This window comes from Momordica charantia (assembly GCF_013281855.1).
Source record: "Momordica charantia cultivar OHB3-1 chromosome 3 unlocalized genomic scaffold, Mcharantia_2.0 BLBB01000003.1, whole genome shotgun sequence".
Classification (NCBI taxonomy): Eukaryota; Viridiplantae; Streptophyta; class Magnoliopsida; order Cucurbitales; family Cucurbitaceae; genus Momordica; species Momordica charantia.
Genome location: NW_028275161.1, coordinates 12,532,166 through 12,558,321, shown reverse-complemented (window position 1 = coordinate 12,558,321; position 26,156 = coordinate 12,532,166). Strand labels below are relative to the sequence as shown.

Here is a 26,156-nt window from a genome sequence, read left to right as displayed (position 1 = left end):
CTTCCAGAAGCTCTAACAGACTCCATATGGTTTGAGTTAATGAACAAGAGAAAATTGCAAAACATCTCCATCATCATTCTCCTCCAAGGTTCATTAATTTCGTTACCATGACTCTTGAACATATCAACCCGAGTTGCGATATAAGATCGACTTTTTTTTTTAAGAGCAAGGCACTTGAAAAAACAAAAAGGTAAAGACATCAAGGCATTGTACAGTGAAAGCACATATATTAGAATTTAATTACTAAAAAGGAAAAATTTAAGAAAATGAGATTCCTTAAAGTTATTCTAATTGAAGTCCCTGCCTCTACAGTGACAGTAACAAGATCAGCTTTGAATGTTGATAACAGTAATTCCATTGTCAACATGAACTCACAATCCCCAAAAAACAAAACTGTATGTTGTGGTATTAAACAATAGCAATAATACCAGAAAAGAGAAGCAAACCATAACATTTTATCTTCTTGTCTTTTTCTTTTTCCTGTAGGAGTCACAATTTTCACTTCCTAGAGTACTAAAAAACATAGGCAAAGAAACTCGATGCGAGGCCGAGGACGATGCAGCCCTTTCTTATGTCACACCAGCCATCATCCACAAGATGGTGAATCCAATCCCTGATAAATGAACCTTCTTCATGATTATATTATATACAAGAACTATTTGTTCCCAAATTCGGTTCCAACTTGCCAACCGCTAATACAACATCAATTCACACTATTGGACTCGTTTAGTATTCGAAACGAAATCAACTCTTCAATCAAGACCCAATAAACTGAAGATGAGCGAAATGTTTGAAACTATTTGTAATTTGGATTAAATTTGAGAGACTCCCTCCATATAAGCTCTTTTATATCTTCTTCATCCAAGGATGCCTGTTCAAAATCGAAGTTGAAAGGGGCAGGGCTGGTTGGTTCTTCATTGATTTCATGAAGACTTACTACATATGGGTGACTCATCGCCTCCTCGACTTTTAGACAGGAAATACATCTCATATCAGGAAAATATAGGAGAGAAGAGAAAAAGAGGTAGTTTAAGTTATGTTAGATGCAAAGGTGGGTGCATTGCATTACCAGTTATTCTCTTGCTTGGATCAAAGATTAGCATCCTCTCTGCAAGATCAACGGCCAGTGGAGGAAGATCTGGGAACTTTTCGGTCAGCGGTTGCTTCGGGAAATGAGGGAGTTGCTTAACATACTTCCTTGCATTATCACTTCTTAGAAACCCAAGATCTGAATCATCTGGTGAACCTAGCAACTGGTTTGGGGTAGTAATGATCAAGAAACAACTCCATTCACAAGCATTAAAAAGCTAAAGTTGCAACCAATGCGGATAATAATTCAGGAAATTTATGAAACAGCACATTATAGAAACAACAAGATCACCTCAGTGCTACACAAATAATTTAAACAGTAGGCAGAAATTTGATAGGCAATGATTAAGTACCTCGGTTATAAGCCCGAGTTGCTGCACATAGTCTTTACCAGGAAACAGTGGCTCCCTCCTTAGAATTTCCATGAGAATACATCCAACAGACCAAATATCTATTGCTGCAGTGTATTCAGAAGTGTTGAGCAGCAGTTCAGGGGCTCGATACCATCGGGTTACAACATATTCTGTCATGAAATCTGTCTCCGAGGTCGTTCTTGCTAACCCAAAGTCACAAATCTTGAGGTCGCAATTTGCATTGAGAAGAAGGTTGCTTGGTTTTAGATCTCGGTGCAAGACATTAGCAGAGTGTAGATACTTCAAACCTCGCAGTAATTGGTACAAGAAGTACTGTCCCAACAATAAACAGATACAGCTTTAACAGGGAGAATAAGATTTCTAACCAACCTTTCAGATAGTTTGTTGATGCTCCAACAAAATTATTATCGACATAAAGCCTAGAATTAAATATTGAAACAGACTTTTGATAACAAATCTCACTGGAACGTAACATTTTCCAAGTAAACCTTCAGTATATAGCACATTATAAGTACAGATCATACAAGACACCCGGAGAAAATTTTGTTTAGCAATGCATAATATTTCATGACAAGGAAGTTGAACCAGTTAAACATCATTCTTCTCTTCTCTAGGGCATCGCTCATCTTTCATAGACAGGATGCGTAACTTTTTTAGGCATATTCTAATTATATGTATAAGAAAAATGCTTCTTTCTTGTAGAAACGTTAGATCCTGTAAGAAAGAATGGAATTGCCATCTATCAATTTGAAAAGAGTCTTCTATTCATGCAATTCAAGATGTTAGGTTTCACGATCCAACTTCCCAAAAGAATTATCCACAAAACAAACTCAATCACTGCAAGTTACATTGTTAGAAAACTAAGGTGTAGGTTTCAGGCATATCAACTAGGAAACCTCAACAAATCAAAAGTAACTCTCATGTTATCCCTTACCTGACAGTGATCGTCCGTCAGAGCCTGGCTAGAGCGAATAATCTGATGCAGGTCAGTGTCCATTAATTCATACACAATATACACATCACTGAATTTTTCCTTCTCTGGTGGAGGAATTATATCCCTGATTTTTATAATCTGGAAAGGGGAAAAAAGAGATTATTATGCTTCAATGGCAGAACGAAATAAGTCCCCAAGGCAAACTCTCCAAGTAATTATAGCAGCAATAAATTTTCCATCCCTTCATCAAACACTAAGGAAATCTGTTGATGATAAAACAAAAGCACAGCTGATATAGAAACAAGATTCAAAACACGTAACTGAAAAGTCCAAGCTTTCAAATTCAATAATAATTTATCATGGAGTAAAGTAAGAAATTCCCTCCCCTTTAAAATTAATAATCAATCCACACGTTTAGCCACATTAATTAAACTAAAATTCAACCTGAATAAGCAATAATTGCTAACAAATAATCATAACAAAAATAGCTTCAGAGTTTTTGGTTATATAACAGCAAATTGAAGATTGTAATTGAGCATCAGTTCGGATAAATACATTGTCATGGTCCATATGGCACAGGAGTTTAATCTCGCGAAGGGTCCTCTTGGCATCAATCCTGTTGTCAAATGCGTTCCCTATCTTCTTTATCGCAACCTCTTCTTTCGTCTCCGAATTCGTCGTACAACTGAGACATCAAATGATCAAAATCTTGACAAACAAATTGAAACAAAGAAAATGGAAGCACTAGAAATGAACCCACCCTACTGAGAAAAAGAAGAACAAAGAAAGAAGAAAAGAAATTAGGGTGTATTACAGAAAATCAAATGACAAAACAAAACAGCATACTCAGTACAAGAATGAATTGAGAACCCAAATCAGAGTGAGAAATGGAAAATTAAGAACAGAGCAGAGGTGGTAATCAAGAAAGAAGAAGTGGTAATTACCAAACAATGCCGTAAGCGCCACGACCAACAGGTTGAATGGAAGAGGCGTACTTGGCGGAGAGCTCGAAGAAGTTGCCGAGAACATTGTAGAGCAAGTAGGTTCCTCCGTGCGTGGGGAGGCCTCTGATCTCCTCCATAGCCGAGGATTCGTTCTCCATCTTCTTCTTATTGTTGTTGCTGTAGTTTTCAATTGTGAAACGAAAGCTAAGAGAGCGTTAAAAAGAGGGTTTCGTATTGGGGAGGGAGAAGAAAAAGCGTCGCCATCTGATCTGCCATTTTCACTTTGCGCTTTGTATTTTGAAACTTTGAAATTTGAATATTCTTTCCTCACTTTTTTATTATTTTTGTGATCAACGGAATAGGAATAGGACTAAGGGAAGAAGGAAAAAAAAAAAGCTAAAATACTATTTTTTATCCCTCTATTGGTATATTTAGTATTTTTTTTAATAATGCTATTTTCGATAGTAATTATGAAAATATGGAACTTCCCAAACTATTTCTAAAAATAATGTCGACTAACTAACGTAGCGCTTAAAGGCTTGGTCGTCTCTTCGAGAGACAACATGTTTGGCGGGATTTTCTTGATAGAGACGATCGAGTTAGTTGGGCAGAGCGTCCATGTCACAGAACCTTTCTTCTAGCCAAGAATCCCATTATTGATCAAATCGGGGCGGATCCAATTCATTAGCAAATGAAAAATCGACCATTTTAACCAGAAAAAAACCTAGAAAAGAGGAAGAGTCACTAAGACAAGAGTTAAGGTAAGCAAGCAAGAAGGAGAGGCTAGAAAAGGCGAGGCAATGGGCTCTCCATTTCTAGGAAGATTGTGTCCAAGATCTGATAATCTAAGCCTTGCTTCTTCTGGTCGGCTCGTATTAGCCTGTGCTTTATTACAGGTAGTCATTCCCCCCATTCGACAATATTATTCTAAACAGAAACAAAACAACTATTATATATACAACACAACACTTCAAAATAAAATGAATATTGTGGCGTAGTGGATGAGGGATCGCCTGGGGAATCAACACAACACTTTACGTTAATTCTTCGACCCAAGTACCGTCGTCTTCTTTTCTTTCATTTCTACAGATTCTTCTCACAATCCTTACTTCCTCCATCACATTGATACATACAATCTTGTTCTCGTTACTGAGCCTCTCACGAATGATAACTACACCTCGTGGAGTCGATCTATCATCATCGCTATCTCCATTTGGAACAAGCTTGGATTTATAAATAGTACAATTACAAAACCTTCAGACAAATTGCTACCTACATGGATACGAAACAATCAGGAGATCATTGCTTGGATCTTTAATTCTTTATCTAAGCCGATTTCTGCCGGCATAATTTTCTCCAATTCAGCCCGGAAAATCTGGATTGACCTCAAGGAAAGATTCTAAAAGAAAAATGGCCCTCAAATTTTTTACTTTCAGTATCACATGCCTCTTTCATTTTGGAGTGATTGTGTACTTACTACTGTCTACTTAATCAGACTTCGTCTCCTTTGCTACAGTGGTGTATCCCTTTTACAGTTTTAAATGGTTCTTTGCCTGATTATGGTTTAATAAGAGTGTTTGGCTGCTTGTGTTCTGCATCCACATTACTATCCCAGCTATCTTCGTTGGCTATCCCCTGGCATAAAAGATTACAAACTCTTTGATATTGGAAAAAGTAAGTTCTTCATTTCAAGAGATGTTATTTTACATGAGAAAGTTTTCCTTTTTCATACGCTTACTTTGAATTCTAAACCGCTTGATTTTCTCCTTGAATTTTCTATTCCTGAATCTTTCAATTTCAACATGACCACTCAATCTACTACTGTCCTACCTCCTAGTTCTACTACTAACCAGCCTCCCATTGTACAACCTACTATTTCATTTGATATCATGCCCATTGATTAGCCTACTAATGATCAGTTACATTCTACTTTCTCACCTCCTGCCGTTTCACCTAGGTAGTGATCAGCATTATTCCTCCACTCTCTTGCTGTAACAAGTCCCTCACTCTCTCAGTCGACATTATTTTTTTTAGTTTCTTCTCTATCTTGCAAGCAATCGGACGCCAATTGTTGCTCAATTTTAAGCAGTAAGCAAAAAGGTAAATTTATGATTTTATATTTTCTTAGAATCATATATTCCATAGGACAAGTTTCAAGGTTCAGGAAAAATTTATTTATTCTATTTGATTTTTCTTTGGGAATTAATTTTTAGGTTGTGTCAAGAACTTTGGGTCGATTGAACCGATAATTATTTTGGTTTGTTGTTAAGGTAAGTGACTCTACTTTCAGAATGACCTTAGGGCTAGGTTGGAAATTTTTATATGATGTTTTGAATAGCTATATGATGGATGATTTATTTTATTTTTTGTATGAACTGAATGCTACGTGAAAATTGTTGTGCTGCATTACAGAATGTTTAATTATGGGACCTCATGCATGAAATGAATGTAAAAAATGTTTTTTTATATAAAGGGTTTGTGGCAACTACCCTACTGTAATAAGCGTTTTCGAGGCACAAGACGCACCGCAAGGCGACGAGTCCTTCGATCGCCTTGAGGCGAGAGGCGATACAAAGGCGACGCCCGATTGAAGCGAGGTGCACCTTAATAAATAAGTAAAGATTATATATATAGTGCATAAAATACCTTAAAAAAATCAATACCAAAATAGTAAAGGTCAACAAGATGCATAAAACTACCAAATTCTATAAGTTTAGTTCCAAATAAAGACAAGCAACATTAAGAAATTCTAGAGTCTGAAATAGAACAAAAAGTAAATATAAGTAATCAAAGATCATCATCCTCACCTAAATCTAAATTCTCTTCATCTTCGACGTCCTCACAATCTTCCTTTTCCAATTCTTCTTCTTCAGTGTCATCATCATCATCACTAACCACCACTTGCACTGAATTTCGAACTCTTGAAGTTGTGGGAGCGGGAGTAGCAGGCGACTTTCCTTTAAATCTTGCATATGTTCTAGTTTGCCTTATGGGCTCTCTAACACCACTAGCCTCGGCTACATCTCCCCATGTGAGGTCGTCATCATCAAAGACCAACTCATTTTCTTCTTGACCATCTTCTTCTTCGAGTGTTCCGATCAACCATTCATTATTTTCATCAATATGATCCAAAGTAATTGGATCAAGTTGGTCTTGTAGAGTGTAGCGCTCTTTAAGTGCTTGGTTATATTTTATAAAAACCAAGTCATTAAGATGCTTTTGCTCTAACCTGTTCCTCTTCTTGGAATGAATCTACAGAATTATTTACGAATGTAGAGTCAAAAGTGGATTTTTCAATCTTCAATTAACAATGAAAAAACCAAATTATTCTCACTTACGTGTTCAAAAACACTCCAATTACGCTCACAGCCAGAAGCACTGCACGTTAGACTAAGGACTCTCATGGCTAACTTTCGTAAAATCGGAGCATTAACACCATAAAGAGACCACCATGCAGCTGTGCACATATTAAACAAATGATTTAAAATTTTAGTAGTTCAAACTTAAATATGTCTATTAAAAATTTAAAACTAAAAGTATAAATAATGTCATTACCTGGTGTTTTAACACCCCTCGTCCTTATTGCTACATTACTCGAAAACATTCCTTTTGCTTCATTGTACAATTCTAATTCGATTGAACATTGAACTTGATCATCGATAGATGGTATTAATCGTTCTATAACTTTGATTAGACCATCCATGACCTCAGGATCTTGCATAATTCTCTCTTTGTTGTCAAAGAAAATAGATGGATTCAAATAATATCTGGCTGCATGTAAAGGCCGATGAAGTTGGCAATCCCACCTTTTATCAACAATCTCCCAAATCGGTTTATACTTTTTCTCATTTTCATTAAACCACTCTTAATAGCCTCATTTGCCCTATCCATAGCTTCGTAAATATAACCCATAGCCGGTTTATCACCATCTACTAGCCTCAACACACGAACTAAATGGCTCGATGCTTTCAAAGTATACACAACTTAATTCCAAAAAGATGGCATCATAACGATTTTAGCTGCTCTCTTCCCTTTTGGGTCCTTCGTCCATTTAGAGGTGGTCTATTTCTCAGAAATAAACATGTTCCTCAAATTGGCTTTATTTCTATGAATACTGGCTAGGGTTAAAAATGAAGTTGCGAAGCGAGTCACTACTAGTCTTACCAATTCATGTTGGTTAATAAATTCTCTCATCATGTTTAGCACGTACAACTGGTTGTAAATAAAACCACTAAATGCCACAGCCTTTCTAAAACACCTTTTCACCTGCTCAATCTTTCCAATATCCTCCAAAATTAAATCTAGACAATGAGCAGCGCATGGTGTCCAATATAGATGAGGTCGCTTGGCTTCTAAAAGTTTTCCAGCTAGGACATAGTTTTAGGCATTATCCGTCACAACTTGGACAACATTTTCTTCTCCAATCTTCTCCACCATGCCATTTAAGAGTTGAAAAATCTTTTCTCCAGTTTTGATGCATGAAGATGCATCGATGGATTCCATAAACAACGTTCCAACAGATGAATGAACTAAAAAGTTGATCAGTATCCTATCCCTCCTATCAGTCCACTCATCTGACATCAGCAAACAACTATTTCTCTTCCATTCTACCTCATGTCGCCCATCAGATTTTTTGTGTATTGTACTTCTTTTTTCAAGTACGTTACTTGAGCTTCATGATAAGAAGGAGGTATCAAACTAGGGGTAAATTGTCCCACAGCTTCTAGCATCACTTCAAAACTTCTCAAGCGAATAGTATTTAAAGGAATACATGCTTGATATATCCAACGCATGATGAATTGCACTGTAGCATCTTTCCCTTCTTTATCATATTTTTCAGTAATAGTTGATTGCTTCAACCTCTTCAATCGATTTCTATCATCAACAACTTTTCCACGATGTTGATAAACAAATTTATCTATTGACCCCTTTGGTCGCGATGGCTTTAACACTGATGGACTACAAGAGTTACTACTTCCTCCTCCACTTCCACTTCCACTTCCTCTCCCTCTCCCACCCATACTACTCACATTATCACCTGTATTTATTCTTGTTCGCTTGTTCATTGGGGTTGATGTTGATCCACTACCACTACCACCAACTACTTCCATCTCATCTTCATCATCTTCTTCAATCAAAGTTAAATATTCATACGTTGGAGGGCATTACTCTCTTCCCTTCTTACTTTTGTTCTTGTTTGATACTCCTTCAATTCTTCTCGCACATTAGTTGGGCATTTCAAACATGCCTTTACATTTCGATTTCCCCCAACCAAATGGTTTATTGCTCGGCAAACTCCACCTTTGGTAATTTTTCCATAAAACATGCATTTGCACGTGTTTGTATCTTTCGGATCATCCAATATGATGTATTGCCAACCGGGATGCTTGCTTTTGTTTCCACCTTCTTCCATCCTAATATAATTCAAATTTTGAAGATAAAAAAAATGTAAAGGAAAGAGTCATTGTGAAGTGTGAAGAAAGCCAAAGATTTAGAAAACATTTGTGTGAAATAAAATAAAGGAAACGAAAAGGAGTAAATGAGATATAAGGAAAAAAAAAAAGTCGGACTATCGGAGTGAGCGGCAGTGGTAACGGAGGAGGAGGCGGCAGTTGCGATGGTAGCAGACGACGACGCCGATTGAGACAGAGGCGACGGCGATGGTCGGAGACGGGGAAGCGGGCAACGGCCGACGGAGATTACGGTGGTGAAGCCTGAAGGTGAATGTCGAAAGGGAGGGGAGGCAGAAATGGTTTGTCGCACGCGCAAGGGAGGGTTTTTAAAAAAAGAAAACACTTTAAAAATAATAAAAAAAAGACAGATCGCCCCCTTGAAGGAGGAGATCGCCTTGCCTCAGGCGACGGGCGCGCCAATGCGCCCAAAGGCGAGCGCCTTTGCGAGGCACACCTGGGCGAAAACGCCTCGCCTCTCACCTGAGACGAGCGCCCGGGTGCACCTCGAAAACATTGACTCTAATGCACAGACTAGACTGAAATTGAGGCTCTAAAAGTGGGTGAGACTTGGCTCTATTGACTAGGTGCCAACTACCTTCAGTTGGGGTAGAGTCTCCCAAGAAACTCACTTATGTACCATAATGGAGTTGGTATTGTTTGTGTAAGGTTGAATTGCTTACTTTTGCCAAAAAAAGAAAAGGAAAATGAAAGGAAAATAATTTGACTAAATAAAGATTTAGGTCTCACATGTTCATGTCGTTTGTGTATGCATGTCTGACCCTAATAGCGGGGTTACTTACTGGGTATTTTTAATACTCACTCTAATTCTATTTTTTTTAGGTAATGGCAAGAACATATGAGACAAGTGACAGACCGTTTGCTGAGTGTGCCATGGGGACCGTGTCAGCATAATTCTATTTCTGCATTCCATACTGAATTATGTTCAACTTTTATTTTAAGATTTAGCGACAAAGTTTTCATTTTATTCACAATTTAATTACTATTGGTATTATTTTTTTTTCCTCTTTTTAGAAATGTTTCATCTTGTTTACTTTTTTTTTAATCCCAAATAAAGGTTTCTAACTATTTAGTAAGTTATGAAATTTTTACTACGATGTTCTTGTTAGTTACCATTTTGTTAAATTTAAAACGTTGAAAGCATGTACGTAGTAACATCCTTAGTTAGTCTAAGTCCAAAAAGTCGGGTCGTTACACACCTCCTGTTGTTTCACCTACTATTGAACAACCACCTGCACTTTCTCAAGACCACACCCACACCCATACTATGCAAGAATCACATATTTTACCCACTGATCCTTCCACCATGATTCCTTCAAAACCATGTTTACGTCGCTCCACCCATAGTTATAAACCTCCCACATACCTTCAACAATATCATTGCAACCTTTTATCGAATTCTTCTCATCCTTCTTTTTCTACTCGATTCTATTTGCAACACTTTATTTCTTACTCTCATTTGTCCCCCAATTTTCGTTCTTTTGTTCTCCAAGTCTCTTTCCACTTTGAACCTCAATCATATCATCAGGCCATGCCATTTCCTCATTGGCAAACTGCCATGCGTGAGGAACTTGATGCCATGGAAGCTAATCATACATGGTCTATAGTTCATCTACCTCCCGGAAAATACTCTATTGGATGCAAATGTCTTTACAAAGTTAAACATCATGTAGATGGTTCTATTGAACGTTATAGAGCCGGATTAGTTGCCAAGGGGTACACAAAGCAAGAAGGGTTGGACTTTATTGAGACCTTCACTCCAGTTGCTAAAATTGTTACTGTTAAGGTGCTTCTTACTATTGTTGTATCTTCTCATTGACCACTAATTCAGTTGGATGTTAATAATGTTTTCCTCAATGGAGATCTCTTTGAAAAAGTTTATATGAATCTTCCATTAGGTTATTGACCAGTGCCTAATGCTAGTATTAAGGGGGAGTGTTTAGTTTGTCGATTACATAAGTCCATTTATGGGTTAAAGACAAGCTTCCAGACAGTGGTTTGCAAAATTTTTTGAGACTTATTTTGTTTGGGTTTGTTCAGTCTAAAGTTGATTACTCTTTATTTGTTTGTGGTTATGATACTAATTTCATTGCTCTATTAGTATACATGAATGACATCATCATTACAGGTGCTTCACTTCCTCATATTGAGCGTTTGAAAGTAGCATTACATGATCATTTTAAGTTGAAGGACCTGGGCTCTCTCAAGTTTTTGCAATGCTCAGTCTTCTTCTGGTATTTGTCTTTCTCAACGACACTAAACTTTGCAATTACTTGAAGATTATGGACTACTTGGTTGTAAGCCATCTACTATACCTATGGATCCTTTTTTGCGACTTTAGTCTTCTAATTCAAACTTGCATTTTGATCCTTCTACCTATCATCGTTTGATTGGCAGACTTTTATACTTAACTATTTCATGGCTTGATATTACATTTGCACTGCATAAGCTCACTCAATACATTGCTAAGCTTATCCAGGCTCACCTAATCATACATGGTCTGTAGTTCCTCTACTGCCTGGAAAATACTCTATTGGATGCAAATGTCTTTACAAAGTTAAGCATCATGCAGATGGTTCTATTGAACTTTATAGAGCCTAATTTGTTGCCAAGTGGTACATAAAGCAAGAAGGGTTGGACTTTATTGAGAACTTCTCCCCAGTTGCTAAAATGGAAAATGGTTACCGTTAAGGTGCTCCTTACTATCTCATTGGCCACTAATTCAGTTGGATGATAATAATGTTTTTCTCAATAGGGATCTCTTTGAGGAAGTTTATATGTATCTTCCATTAGGTTATCGACTAGTGCCCAATGCTAATACTAAGGGGGAGCGTTTAGTTTGTCGATCACATAAGTCCATTTATGGGTTAAGACAAGCTTCCAGACAGTGGTTTGCAAAATTCTCTGAGACTCTTATTTTGTTTGGGTTTGTTCAGTCTAAAGCTAATTACTATTTATTTGTTCGTGGTCATGATACTGACTTCATTGCTCTATTAATATACGTGGATGACATCATCATTACAGGTGCTTCACTTCCTCATATTGAGCGTTTGAAAGTAGCATTACATGGTCATTTTAAGTTGAAGGATCTGGGCTCTCTCATGTTTTTTCTTGGTTTGGAGCTTGCTTGGTCTTCTTCTGGTATTTGTCTTTCTCAACGACACTATACTTTGCAATTACTTGAAGATTATGGACTACATGGTTGTAAGCCATCTACTATACCTATGGATCCTCTTTTGCGACTCCAGTCTTCTAATTCAGACTTGCATTCAGATCCTTCTACCTATCATCGTTTTATTGGCAGACTTTTATACTGAAGTACGACCTGATATTACATTTGCATTACATAGGCTCACTCAATAGATTGCTAAGCCTTGCAAGGCTCACATGGATGCGGCCCTTTATTTGTTGAGATATTTAAAATTATCTCCTGGACAAGGTATTTTTTTTACCAGGTTCATCATCGTTTCAACTTCGAGTGTTTGTAGATTCTGATTGGGCATCGTGTCTTAACACTCGCCGATCTTCTACGGGTTTTTGTGTCTTTCTCAATGATGTTATGGTTTCTTGGAAATCAAAGAAGCAGTCCACCATTTATCGTTCTTCGGCCGAGGTTGAGTATCGTGCTTTAGCTATCACTGCATGTGAACTAGTTTGGTTGTCTCATCTACTATCTGATTTGCATATACCATTTACTCCTTCAGCTCTCTTATTTTGTGATAATCAGGTTGCTGTTCATATTGCATTTAATCCCTCATTCCATGAACGTACAAAGCATATCGAGCTTGATTGTGAACCTGATGGTTTTATCAAGTTGCTTCCCATACGTTCTCATCTCCAACTGGCTAATGTCTATACAAAAGCTCTTCCTGCTCGTCTTCTCTTTCCTCTGTTATCCAAGATAGGGATTTTAGGCGTTTATTACCTGAGGGTAGTATTAGAAGTTGTTGTATAGTTGGTTAGTCTGTTTACCTTTCCTATCTCACATTTTCTGTTTGTTAAATATGCCTCTTTTTTCCTCTCTCACTATTTTCTGTCTTATTCTCTTGGTTCAAATTTATTTATAGTCGTGTTTTCTTTTATTTTTCTTACAAAATTTTTGTAAGTTTGAACTTGTGTAATATGGTAAAATATCTAAAAACAAGTTGGAGAAAGGAGTAGGTCAAATTTGACCAAACATATATTTTGGTTTTTGGAGTTAATTTTCTATTATTATTCATGACATTAGTTGTTAGTAACTACATTTATTTATTATTTTTTTTTAGTACAAATAGGAACTATTATTGATTGGCCAGAATATTGTGTTAGAATTAGTTGCTTTTTCATGATTATCCAAGTTCAAAAAATTTAATCAGGGTGCTTGAAATTTATTATTATAGTGATTTCTTAGTTTAATTTAAGCTTAAATTCATTGTTAATATAATATGTGGGGTGAGGATCGAACTTACATCCTCATTTTGACAATTGTGTTAAAGTTAATTGCTTTTACATGATCATTCAAGTTCATAGAATTTAATAAGGTTGCCTGGAATTTATTGTTATATTAATTTCTTAGTTTAATTTGAGGGGAAATTAATTGTGTTAAGTAACATTTCTATAATCCTGAAATGTGCTAAATAATTGTATTTGATTTCAAATTTATTTTTTACACAATTCATTCCACACATGAATGCATTAATTAGTTAAATTGAGTCAAACTTTAGAAAAAAGTTTTTAAAACGAGTTAAACAATGGTACTAATTGTGTACAATGATCCAAAATCTATACATAAAATTGAAGTTGATTCTCATTCCATGAAGTCATTCTCATCATTGGGTATAGTAAATTTGACAAATAATCAAAATGTTACATAATCATACAAATAAAAATCACAACTTTAGAAAAAAAAAGTGCAATATAATTGTTACAAATGGAGTGGTAATAAAGCCATAGGCCTCATCTTCACTTTTACTCGGCCTCAAAGAAAAAAAAAAAGGAAAAAAAAAACTCAGAAACCTCTAAAATAATTAACACATGTTTGGAAAAACTTGGCATGATTGTGATGCTCAAATATTAATTAGCTGCTTCTTCCAACAGGGAATACCTTTCAAGGGTTGCAACAGTCAGATCCTTTGCACTGCAAATGTTAACAAAAAAAAAAAAAATCATCATGATTCATAGGCAGAGTTTAATATTTGGTACTCAAAGAAACAGAAGCCACAACCAACAATTTTTATCATGATTAAATCCCAGAAAGTTGAGAGCCAAACAAAACAAAATAGCAGTCTACATAAAAAAGAATTTGACAGGTAGCTTAAAAATGAATATGACTTTCTTCTGCCATTTGTTACGTTACGTCGTAACGAATCAATCGAAGTTTGCACAAGATACCTATCACATCATTATATAGTATTAACAGCAGTAACTAGGTAGAGTTACCGTTCAACCTAATAGGTCTTGTTATATTGATTTAAAAAACTGGGAGTCAGAGTTTTGCTCTTCTATACCTAGGAGTACCCGTTCCCGCCCCAAGGAACGGACGTTTTTTATATCAAGCTTACCAGAAAGTTCAAACTTGAGACCTCTAAACCAAATAACCAAGAGATCCCAGGTCCTTGCCAATTGGGCTACCCCTCGAGGCTAATCCACTATCACTATCCAAAAAAGGAAGATCAAATACCAAAACTTGGCTTACTTTCCATATATTTTACACTTCCAATTATTGATGTCCCTCTCTCTCTTTTTATATACATTGACTCGAGTTATATTAAAGTGGTAAAATCCGAATATTTTTCTGGTTTTGAATGCTGACATGAGAATGTATAGCTCAGCTGAACTGATAAAGATATTACTTACATGATGGAACAGTCAATTGTTTGTTATATGTCAAAACTAGATGGTAAAATCCAAATATTTTTCTAGTTCAATGCTAATCAGTCTTCTTTTTTAATGAAAACAAAACGATAAGAGGATAGAACTCGTAATGCCATCTCAGAAACTCTCTAAAGGAGAATTAAAGGACTTCAGATAGTACTACTGACTCTTGGACTTTGGCAAAGCTCCACTGCAGATAAAGGTAATAAATAGACCATGACAATCAATCAAGAAAGGAGAAAAATTCAGGACAACTTCAGAATCACAGGACAAAGTCATTGCAGGTAGGAACTCTTTTCGCTAATTCTACAAAGAAATAGACGAACATGAGAAAAGAGACGTACCTTCCAGCTCTGATAATCTTAAATGTCCCCTTCTTGGTGAGGTCGATAATGGTAGAACCTGCTCGCCCAGCAGGAAGAACGCCACCATCATATACATAAGCACAGTGTGGCCATATGCTTTCGAAATCATTTATACAGACACTACTTGGTTGCCCACTTAAATTAGCACTTGTAAGGGCCAAGGCTGTCTTCGATTTACGAGAAATAAGCCGAATGAAGTCATAGTCGGGTACACGGACTCCTACACTGTCCAATCCAGGGTTCAAAGACTTCTCAAGAGTACTCGACTCGCCTGCAAAATACCTAAATGTAAAAAACTCAGAATATAGGAAGGTTAGAGACTAAAATGTAAATGAACATAATCTTGGATATGAAGGTGTGGCAATTTACAGAACAAACCATTAATAAAGATATATAAAATGAACATCTAATTTTTACAGGCGAAAAACCCCTCCTAAGTACTCTAACCTACACTAAGTTACCAGGAAAGCAGAATTTTGAAATTACTTTTTGAAGAAAATAATTTTCTACTAAAACTTCAAAAGAGATTAAGGGATAAAAAAGTTATTAGCAAGAACCAGCTGCCTGTCTTTCTTTAACCAAGAGAAGAAGCCTAGCTGCTTCTCCCTTGTTGAGTATAAGCCACAAGCCGTCAAGATTGAAATGATATGGGATCAGATAAAAAGAACTGAAAATCGAAAAGATTATTATAACCTGCCAAAAATTATCAAGTACCCTACACATAAAAATAATTATTCAAGCTGCTTATTTTTCATTTATTGTAAGTCAAATAATGTCGTAAAGGTTTATTGTCAAAAGTACTTTCAAACTCAATGCAGTATTTATTACCTAAACACTAAGAAGCTGATTTGTAATACAAACCTCTTTTTAGTACAACAGTTACGGGCCCTGGAAGGAGAGAATCAAGCAAACCAGGAGGCAAATGGTCTATTACAGCAAAACGAGTTATGTCAGCAACATCACCAACACAAATGGCGAGAGGACTCGTAAGTTTACGTCCTTTAATCTCATAAATCCTATTGACTGCCTCCAAAGAACTGCAAAATTAATCCCCATGGAAACCACAGTTAAATAAATTCAAAATGCAACATTATTAAGTTTAGAGATGGTTACTTTGTGTATTATATAACTTCACAAACAGGAAAACATCTCTCTTATATTTTCTTCAAACATTTTGCATATGCGCTTCTGAAATGAATACCATGTTACCCTCCTTTCTGAAAAACACATCTCTCGATTTGACACAATTATAAGATATGCTTCCTCTAAAGAAGAAAGTCTTAAAAGATGTACAAGATTATTCAACAAGGATACATAGTTAATAACCATTATCAGATCAGAAGAGTGTGGGTAACAATTTCGGCCTAACACAATGATGTATTTCCTAAAAATCCCTCAATTTTGGATCATTAAGAGTGTGGTAAGTATTATGTCCTGACACAATGATGTATTTCATAAGTATTGACCCCCAGAATCCAAATCATAGTATGACTATTTTATGCAAAATAGTGGATTCGAGAACAAGAATAGGGCAGAAAGAGAGATACGGGCAACCGAATAAAAGTAAATATATCATTGAAAAGACCAAACTATCTTGAGGAACAAATTGAGAATATAATCAAAGATAATTTTATCTACTTTTCAAACAGTCAACTGTCTAGGCATAAATCAGGGTTACAAATATTGACATTGGAGTTCCATAATATAATCTTATGTAAGGTCTATTTCTTTATTTTTATTATTATTGATGAAAACCCAAATTTTCATCAAGATAAAGGAAAGAATACAAACAGACTCAATACAAAAAAGCTACAAAGGTCTACCACAAAACTATCCTGTACAGAAAATACACGGAGTTACAAACAAGAGATTACAAAAGGAGCCTGGCCACTGAGAATGAGAAATGGAGGATAATTATAGAAATCCTTAGAAACTAACACCCCTAAGGGAACCCAACCACAGATCACACCTCTCCCAAGGGCTCTCAATCACTATAACATTCTCTTATTTCTCTCGAGCTAGATGATCAACAAAATAATAAGAGAATGTTGCACACCAAAGGATCTTTCCCTTATCCACAAATACAACACCTCCTTCATCAGTGACACGTTCTATCAGGCCCATTCTAGCTGAATTGTCTGCCCCTGCAACTTCCAGCAACCTACCCCAACACCAACCACTGGACCATCATCCAGGAAGAAATGCACAGGATAAGATGATCCTTCAAACGTGATGGAACACCCAAACAAAATGAGCACATCTCTTTTCCCAGAAGCCCAAAAAAACTGACATCCTCCCACAGAAATGAAAGACATCTTTTCTAGAAGAGCCGCCTACTGTATATGATATCGAATTACAACCCTAACTCTGTCACTGATGCCACTTAGTAACAGAATTGGGTAAGATGACCTCCCCAAACTGCTCTTCACTACTACCACAATTCTCCTTGAAGACTATCTACCAACTCAAAAAACTCTCAATATTTGCTGCCACCAGAGACCTACCATCAGCACTCATACGCTCACCACCCATGGCAATGACCAAACCAATGGAGTGAGACACGCACTCGTCAGTAAAGACCTCTCACCACAAAAGAAACATTGTACTAAAAAGGATCGGAAACATTACCTTCATTTTTAATGAAGTCCATCATGAAAGCTCAATTTCTCATTTAAGAAAAAGAAACGAAAAAATAAATGTGGAAGATTTGGAGGTTCTGTTCCACCTAGACCTCCCAGATGAAGGCTTTGGTAGTAATACTATTGATAAAATACTTTTATCATCAGGAAAAGAATAAAATAAAGGCGTTGTCACCCGAATTTCCACAACGAAAAGAATAAGAACACTAAAAAGAGAAAAGGCAATTGCGTAAACAACTCGTTAGCGGGAATGGTGTACCAAGCATCACAAGCGAGCCCGTAGAGAGTATCAGTTGGGACGGCGATCACCTTTCCAGCTTTAAGTGCTTCAACAGCCGCTTGAGCAAAAGCTTCAGAGGCAGGGCAAATGGCTTGCAAACTATTGTCCACACGTGTTCTGCATTTTTCCAAACTCCATGTCATTTTAGAAAAACTCACCCTTGATCCTCTATTTTGATGCAAGAATGGAACAAGCCCATAATTTGGAACACCTATAATATCATAATTTGTGTCACTCTGAGTTTCAATCCTTTAAAAATTGTACAAAATAGAGAGCACGAAAAGATCAAAGCAAACCTCGCTGAGAAGAGGGAAAGGTTGCAAAGGTTCTGAATAGAGAGAAAGACTCAACCATTTTCACCGATAGTGTGCTCATCATGGTCTGTAGTGACTGTTGTCAAACTTGAGCGCTATCAGCTCCAGCATTCGTCACCAAGAAGCCAACCCCAAGGGGGATTTTTGTAAAAAGCAAAGAGAAACACCCTATGTTTATAAAGAGTATTATATTAGAACTTTTAAACATGAATTTACAATTATATCCTAGACGTTCTTTTTTATATCCGTGAGTGTCTGGGCAAGCTTATGCGTAAAAGACATTGGTGCCGAAAAATACATAGAAATGAATTCCTAAGGTAGGTGGCCATCATAGGATTTACAGTTATATCCTAGATTTAAAACCATAAAAATATTAAAATTTCTCTTTCTCTCACCTCAGCTCTCTCTTGTCTATCAATCTCACTCTGTCACCTTTAATTTGATTTGATTTTGTTGGACTGGGGTTTTTGCTGTGTTTTTGGATTGTAAGGCCACATCAGTTTCATTTTTTATCTTTTGTCTTGCACTGTCTCACTGATGCATGAAATTTCGTCTTGCAATGTCTAATTGGGAAGCATACAATCATGAGCTTCTCTCTTCAATAGAGAAGCTCTATTGAAGAGAGTGAAAGGAACAACGAGGAAGGCATATCAAAGCGAGAGGTAAAACATTTTTGGCAATGTCAACCAAAAATGTAATTACTCTAATTATTTTGATTGAAAAATAAAATAGGCACAGAATATGGTATACCACTATGATATATTTTCATGAACCACAAGACACAAGGAAAGTAAACCTTAGGTGCACATGAATTCAAGCTTTTCAAATCACTCAGATACCATACCACAATAGACCACAAGAATTATTGATGACCAAATGTTAAATCATATGTTAAAATAACATATTATAGCAAACAATCCCACAGCAAAGTAGGGAATATGCTCTCCCCTCCACACTAGATTTTAGGCAGCATGGTTATTCAAAAGAACATTTGAATCCTAATAAATTTTTTCTATGGAAAAAGAATATGCAGTTCATTTGTTACTCACAAGTCACAACAATATTGAAAGAAATACCTAACAGTGATAAATGGTCTAGGTAGCTATAGAACAATGAATAGCAATCCATGAGCTTAGTTGCTCCTTGACATTTCAAGTTTACCTTCAAAATTCCACCCGGTGGAAGAAGTCTACTGCGGGTGATGACTCCTTCACAGAGAGGAACGCGCTGCCAGTCTGTTGTTGCTGAGCCGCCGCTGCAGGGGATGCCTCGCCGTAGGGGTTTGCGCCGCCGTTCGCCGTTCGCCGTCGCACAGGGAGTCGCAGGCGAGAGGGTGGGGCTGGGGAGGAGGGGGCAGCGTGTAAATCCAAAATTTAGGAGAATGATTTGGTTTTGAAACCTAAAGATATAACAAGATATAATCTAAAAAATGAAAATTAATTATATAATCTAAAAAATGAAAATTAAATTTCTAAATTAAGATTTAATTAGAAATTCCTTTTTCCAGATCTGAAAATTTTAATTTATTATTTCAACCTAATTAATTCAACCAAGAGATTGTAAGTTATCCCTCACGCCCACTACTACAAAATATATATATATATATATATAGTTAAAATCTTCTTCCCTAAAGACGAATATATCAAGAAGAAAATTTGGATTACAATTTAAACCTTAAGGTGTATTTGGGAGTAATCAAAATTACTTTTGTCGTTGTTAAAATCAGTGTCCCTTAAATTGAGATCAAAATCGGACCTAAATGGGAATGACATGAAAAGTCTTTTTAAATCAATTATACTTAAATTTTTTTTTTCAGAATTACTAATTCTACCATCACTACTAAGCACACTTGACAAATTAAAAATTTAATTTTAGGAAAGTTTAAAATCACCTTAAATTGATTTTAAAGTATCATTTGAAAGGTTATTTTGAAAAATTAATTATACTTAAAACTCTTTTTTAAAAATCACTCATCCTACCATCACTTTCAAACATATCTTAAGTGGACATGATGATTTCTTCTGAAATTAGTATTAATTTATAATTCAAATAAAAATGGTTTCCATTAAAAATAAATATTATTCTTCTAATTTGATAAGTTATAAATATAATCCACTGGAAGTAAATATATATATATATATATATATATATAATCCATTGAAAGTATCATCAATTGTATAATTAAAAAAAAGATATAATTGATATTATTATTTAATATTAAATAATTTATTTAAAAAATCTCAAATTTATATAAAATCGTTCTTTTTAATGAACAACATAGAAAGCAAATATATAGAGTGAATGGTAAGAAAAAAAAAAATATACCAAAGGAATTGTAGTACCATAAATTTTGGGTCAATCATAACCTACCGAACAACTTAATGATTCTAACTTAAGACTCGCTTACAAAACTGAATAGAGGGAACAAGGACCAATTTAAAAAAGAATACTTAAAGCTATGATAATTACAATACTATCACTTTCAAGAGAAGAAGGGTACAAACAAACAAGGACTGTTACTAAAAACCTAAAAGTTCCACTCGTATTAGAGAATTAAACTACTAGCAACACAAAACGATAATAGATTCTCACCACGTTTCCACTGCACTACTCTTATACTAGAACTTTAATCCAACAGTTTCCAACTCTATGCTCACTCGCTAATAAGCAACAATAAAATAAGAGAATGACTCACCTTGAGTCACAATACACATTAGCAAAAGCATCACGAAGTTAAGCACACAACTATTTAGTTAACTAGGGAGCATCCTATGTCTAACTAACACACAAGCATCAACATAACAACTCATAAAACAAACATAAGAAAACATAAGCAAATCAAGTAAAAACATAAAGAATAATAAGTCCGTAAGTCAATCAACCATAAGATAACAAGTCCACGTACCTGGTGATAGAAAGGAGACCAAGAAAGACCATAAAACTAAACGACCTAGTTTTTAGACCAGTCTGTAACGCCCCTCAAATTTCTAACAACTCAAAAGGGACACGTTACTAAAATCTCCTATTCAGCTCAACACAACCCAAAGAACATGAGAACATAACTACATTTTAAACAGCAACTTCAATTAAGCAACTTTACTAACCTTACTAAGTCTCAAAATCAACTTTCAAAATACCAAAGAAGTAAAAGCTAGTTTAGTTTATTTTTCGATTTGAACAAAATTATTAATCTATAACCTCAATAAGTTTCAACCCTGTTAAATAGAGTTCTCAAAAGAGTTACAACTTGGCAGTTTAAAAAATCCTTCAAATAGGAACTAAATAAAACTAACCTATCAACCAAATAACAACTCAAACTAAAAAAAAGAAAAATAAATAAATAAGAAACAACTCCAACTATCCTATCTAGATAGTGAAAATAAAATGATGCAGCGCTATATAGTCCTTCCAGTCAAGTTTCCTTCTCTCTATCACCATTCTCGCAAGATTACCTCATTATCTACAAAATCTGAAGGAGAAAGGGGAGGAGGGTGAGTACTAACATTAGTACTCAATAAGCATACCTTACTTGAAGGGTCACATATAAACAACATGTTTATAAAACAACAAAAATATCATGCTTATCGTTAATATCATTGCTTTAAATAAAAGAAACAGTTTATGCACATGCTTGATTAAACATGCATCCTACATGCGCAGTCCAAGTCTCATATGACAAAATTCACTACAGTTCTCTTTCCTATTCCTCCAAGACTTACTCTTTCGAGTCATACCAATCCTTGACCACGCATAGCCAATGCCTCGACACTTCTCTATGGCGCTTGGCGTTCTACCCCTGACCATTTTCCCAAGGCCCCGAACTGTTACACTGACCCTTAACCACGCATAGCTAAGACATCAATGACTTTGCAACATATTGGCCATTGTCATTTCCTCTCAAGACCCCAATACTTGCCTTCCACTAAGACTCACTACGTCGACCCCTAACCACGCATAGCTAAGGCCTAGACACTCATCTTTGTCCAGAGTTGGCATATCGACCCCCGACCATTCATCTTGGTCATAGTAAATGGTAAATGGTTGGGGGTCGATATATATAGTGCATAAATTTATATAGTAAACCTTTAAAAAATCAATACCAAAATAGTATCATAGTAAATGTCAACAAGATACATAAAAAAACCAAATTCTATAAGTTTAGTTCCAAATAAAGACAAGCAACATTAAGCAATACTAGAGTCTGGAATAGAACAAAAGTAAATATAAGTGATCAAAGATCATCATCCTCATCTAAATCTAAATTCCGTTCATTTTGGTCGTCCTCACAATCTTCCTTTTCTAATTCTTATTCTTTGGTGTCATCATCATCATCACTAACCACCACTGGTACTGATTTTCGAACTCTAGAAGTTGTGGGAGTGGGAGTAGCAGACGACTTTCCTTTAGATCTTGTTGATGTAGATCTAGTTTGTCTTATGGGCTCTCCAACACCACTAGCCTCGGCTACATCTCCCCATGCGAGGTCATCATCATCAAAGATCAATTCATTTTCTTCTTAACTACCTTCTTCTTCGAGTGTTCCAATCAACCATTTATTACTTTCATTAATATGATCCAAAGAAATCGGATCAAGTTGGTCCAATAGAGTATAGCGCTCTTTAAGTGCTAGGTTATATTTTACATAAACCAAGTCATTAAGACGTTTTTGCTCTAACATGTTCCTCTCCTTGGAATGAATCTACAAAATTAATAAATTATTAACGAATTTAGAGTCAAAATTGAATTTTTAAATCTTCAATTAACAATGGAAAAACCAAATTATTCTCACTTACGTGTGCAAAAACACTCCAATTGCACTCACACCAGAAGCGTTGCACGTTAGATTAAGGACTCTCATGACTAACTTTCGTAAAATTGGAGCATTGACGCCATAAAGAGACCACCATGCAGTAGTGCACATATTAAACAAATGATTTAGACTTTTAGTAGTTCAAACTTAGATATGTCTATTAAAACTAAAAGTAATAAATAATATCATTACCTGGTGTTTTAACACCCCTCATCCTTACTGCTAAAGTACTCCCAAACATGCTTTTCACTTCATTGTACAATTCTAATTCGATTGTACATTGAACTTAGTCATCGATAAATGGTATTAATTGTTCCACAACTCTGATCAGACCATCCATGACCTCAGGATCTTGCATAATTCTCTCTTTGTTGTCATTGAAAAAAGATGGATTCAAATAATATCCGGTTGTATGTAAAGGCCGATGAAGTTGGTAATCCCACCTTTTATCAATAATCTCCCAAATCGGTTATACTTCGCCTCATTTTCATTGAAACCACTCTTAATCACCTCTTTTGCCCTATCCATAGCTTCGTAAATATAACCCATAGCTGGATTATCACCATCAATGAGCCTCAACACACGAACTAAAGGACTCGATGCCTTCAAAGTATACACAACCGAATTCCAAAAGGACGACATCATAACGGTTTCAGCTGCTCTCTTCCCTTTTGGGTCCTTCGCCCATTTAGAGGTTGTCCACTTCTCAGAAATAAACATCTTCCCCAAATTAGCTTTATTTTTGTGAATACTAACTAGGTTAAAAATGAAGTTGCAAAGTGAGTCACTGCTGGTCTTACCAATTCATGTTGATTAGTAAATTCTCTTAGCACATACAAGTGATTGTAAATAAAACCACTAAGTGCCACAGCCTTTCTAAGACACCTTTTAACCTGATCAATCTTTCCAATATCCTCTAAAATTAAATCTAAACAATGAGTTGCACATGGTGTCCAATATAGATGAGGTCGTTTGGCTTCTAAAAGTTTGCTAGCTAGGACGTAGTTTGAGGCATTATCCGTCACAACTTGGACAACATTTTCTTCTCCAATTTTATTTACCATGCCATCTAAAAGTTGAAAAATCTTTTCTCCAGTTTTTATGCATGAAGATGCATCGATGGATTCCAAAAATATCGTTCGAACAGATGAATGAACCAAAAAGTTGATTAGTGTCCTATCCCTCCTGTTAGTCCACCCATCTGACATCAACGAACAACCATTACTCTTTCATTCTACCTCATGATCGCCCATTATATTTTTTGTGTACTGTATTTCTTTTTTCAAGTACGTTACTTAAGCTTCATGATAAGAAGGAGGTATCAAACAAGGACCAAATTGTCCCACAGCTTCTAGTATTACTTCAAAACTTCTCAAGCAATTAGTATTTAGAGGAATACCTGCTTGATATCCAATGCATGATGAATTGCACTGTACCATCCCTCATCTCTTTATCATATTTTTCAGTAATAGTGGATTGCTTCAACCTCTTCAATCGATTTCTATCATCAACAACTTTTCTAGGATGTTGATAAGCAAATTTATCCATTGGCCCTTTTGGTCGAGGTGGTTTTAACTGTGATTGACTATAAGAGTTACTACAACTTCCTCCTTCAGTTCCTCTTCATCTCCCTTTCCACCCATACTACTCACATTATCACCTGTACTTGTTCGCTTGTCCGTTGGGGTTGATGTTGATCCATTACCACCAACTACTTCCATCTCATCTTCTTCATCTTCTTCAATCAAGGTTAAATCCTCATATGTTGGGAGGGCATTACTCTCTTTCCTTCTTAATTTTGTTCTTATTTGATACTCCTTCAATTCTTCTCTCACATAGCATTTCAAACATGCCTTTACATTTCGATTTCTCCCAACCAAATGTTGTGTTGCTCAACAAATTCCACCTTTAGAAACTTTTCCACAAAACATGCACTTGCACATGTTTGTATCTTGCGGATCATCCAATATGATGTAATTCCAACTGAGATGCTTACGTTTGTTTCCATCTTCTTCCATCCTATTAAAATTAAAATTTGGAAGATAAAAAAATAAACAAATAAAAGAAAGGTAAAGGAAAGATCCACTGTGAAGAAACCATGGTGAAGATTTAGAAAGAATGGGTGTGAAATGATTCAATGAAAGAGAGGAAAAGAAAAAGAACAAATGAGATAAAAGAATTTAAAAAAAAAAACCTACGAATGAGCTGAGGTAGCAACAGACGGAGTAGGCAGCAGCGACAATAGGAGACGACGGTGACAGTTGACGACAGCGACTACGGCGATGGTTGAAGACGGGAGCGGGCGAATGGAGATTGAGGGTGGTGAAATGAAGATGAATGTCGAGAGGAGAGGTAGAGAGAGAAGGGTTAGGCCTTGTAGGTTTTTCTCGAAGGAGAAGGGTGTTTAAAAAAAACACATTAAAAATATAAAAAAAATAATAGGGCAGATTGCCTCAAGCGAGAGGCGCGCCTAGTGTCACAGTCGTACAATTTTCAACCGTGCGGCGCCATGATCTAAGCTCAACCATGGCCAGCCTTACAGGGAGAAAAAGCTAGTCTTGGCCCGGTAAGCGGCAAGACTCATCCCGGTTGCCAAGTTTAGTCATTCCTTGTCCGGAAGTCGACAGGAATCATCCCGGCAGTACCCGGTAAGGCCGTTTAGCCCGTTATTGACTAGTTTCTCGGTAGAAATGGTCTTAGAGGCGTCCGATGGGTCCGATAAGCTAGTTATGACATAGTTAAGCGGCAGGAATCTCCCGGTTGTACCCGGTTGGCGTTTTAAGCTCGTTCTGGCCCCGTTATTGGTCAGAACTCATCCTGGTAAGGTCCTGGCTCATCGTAGGAGCGGGACGGTTGAAGCTCGATCGAGGAAGAAACCTCGCCTAAGGTTCGACGAAGCCACAAAGGGGCGCAATAAGTGGATTGGAGCTAGAGTTCCTCGTAAGGCTGGCCATGGTCGAGCTTAGATCATGGTGCCGCACGGTTGAAGAATGTACGACCATCACACCAGGCGCCTGGGAAGGCTGCAGAAAACCGTTTTTCTTCCAACTTTGCCCTTAATGAAACGCATCTTCCAATGCGTT

At 36.4% G+C, this 26,156-nt stretch overlaps 4 protein-coding genes across 4 annotated transcripts; all 4 read right to left on the bottom strand.

The window, feature by feature from the left end:
• Nucleotides 1–383: 383 nt before the first annotated feature.
• LOC111023545 (mitogen-activated protein kinase homolog NTF6) lies at nucleotides 384–3,643 on the bottom strand. Its single transcript, XM_022301008.2, has 6 exons — nucleotides 3,342–3,643; nucleotides 2,953–3,082; nucleotides 2,398–2,535; nucleotides 1,443–1,775; nucleotides 1,070–1,253; nucleotides 384–966 (listed from the first exon to the last, which is right to left on the bottom strand). The coding sequence occupies exons 1-6, from the start codon at nucleotides 3,497–3,499 to the stop codon at nucleotides 797–799; spliced, it is 1,113 nt and encodes a 370-aa protein (XP_022156700.1). The 5' UTR covers nucleotides 3,500–3,643; the 3' UTR covers nucleotides 384–796.
• A 2,485-nt stretch (nucleotides 3,644–6,128) lies between these two features.
• On the bottom strand, nucleotides 6,129–6,760 carry LOC148212405 (uncharacterized). The gene is made up of 2 exons (XM_088122215.1): nucleotides 6,680–6,760; nucleotides 6,129–6,593 (listed from the first exon to the last, which is right to left on the bottom strand). The coding sequence occupies exons 1-2, from the start codon at nucleotides 6,743–6,745 to the stop codon at nucleotides 6,129–6,131; spliced, it is 531 nt and encodes a 176-aa protein (XP_087978341.1). The 5' UTR covers nucleotides 6,746–6,760.
• Nucleotides 6,761–13,574: 6,814 nt separating this feature from the next.
• Nucleotides 13,575–19,656, bottom strand: LOC111023535 (DHBP synthase RibB-like alpha/beta domain-containing protein). The gene is made up of 6 exons (XM_022300997.2): nucleotides 19,425–19,656; nucleotides 18,246–18,431; nucleotides 17,929–18,160; nucleotides 15,892–16,067; nucleotides 15,010–15,301; nucleotides 13,575–13,928 (listed from the first exon to the last, which is right to left on the bottom strand). Exons 2-6 carry the CDS (start codon nucleotides 18,325–18,327, stop codon nucleotides 13,865–13,867), a joined length of 846 nt encoding a protein of 281 aa, XP_022156689.1. The 5' UTR covers nucleotides 18,328–18,431; nucleotides 19,425–19,656; the 3' UTR covers nucleotides 13,575–13,864.
• A 2,913-nt stretch (nucleotides 19,657–22,569) lies between these two features.
• LOC148212404 (uncharacterized) lies at nucleotides 22,570–24,621 on the bottom strand. The gene is made up of 5 exons (XM_088122214.1): nucleotides 24,473–24,621; nucleotides 23,874–24,258; nucleotides 23,584–23,775; nucleotides 22,824–22,962; nucleotides 22,570–22,727 (listed from the first exon to the last, which is right to left on the bottom strand). The coding sequence occupies exons 1-5, from the start codon at nucleotides 24,619–24,621 to the stop codon at nucleotides 22,570–22,572; spliced, it is 1,023 nt and encodes a 340-aa protein (XP_087978340.1).
• Between the last annotated feature and the right edge of the window lie 1,535 nt (nucleotides 24,622–26,156).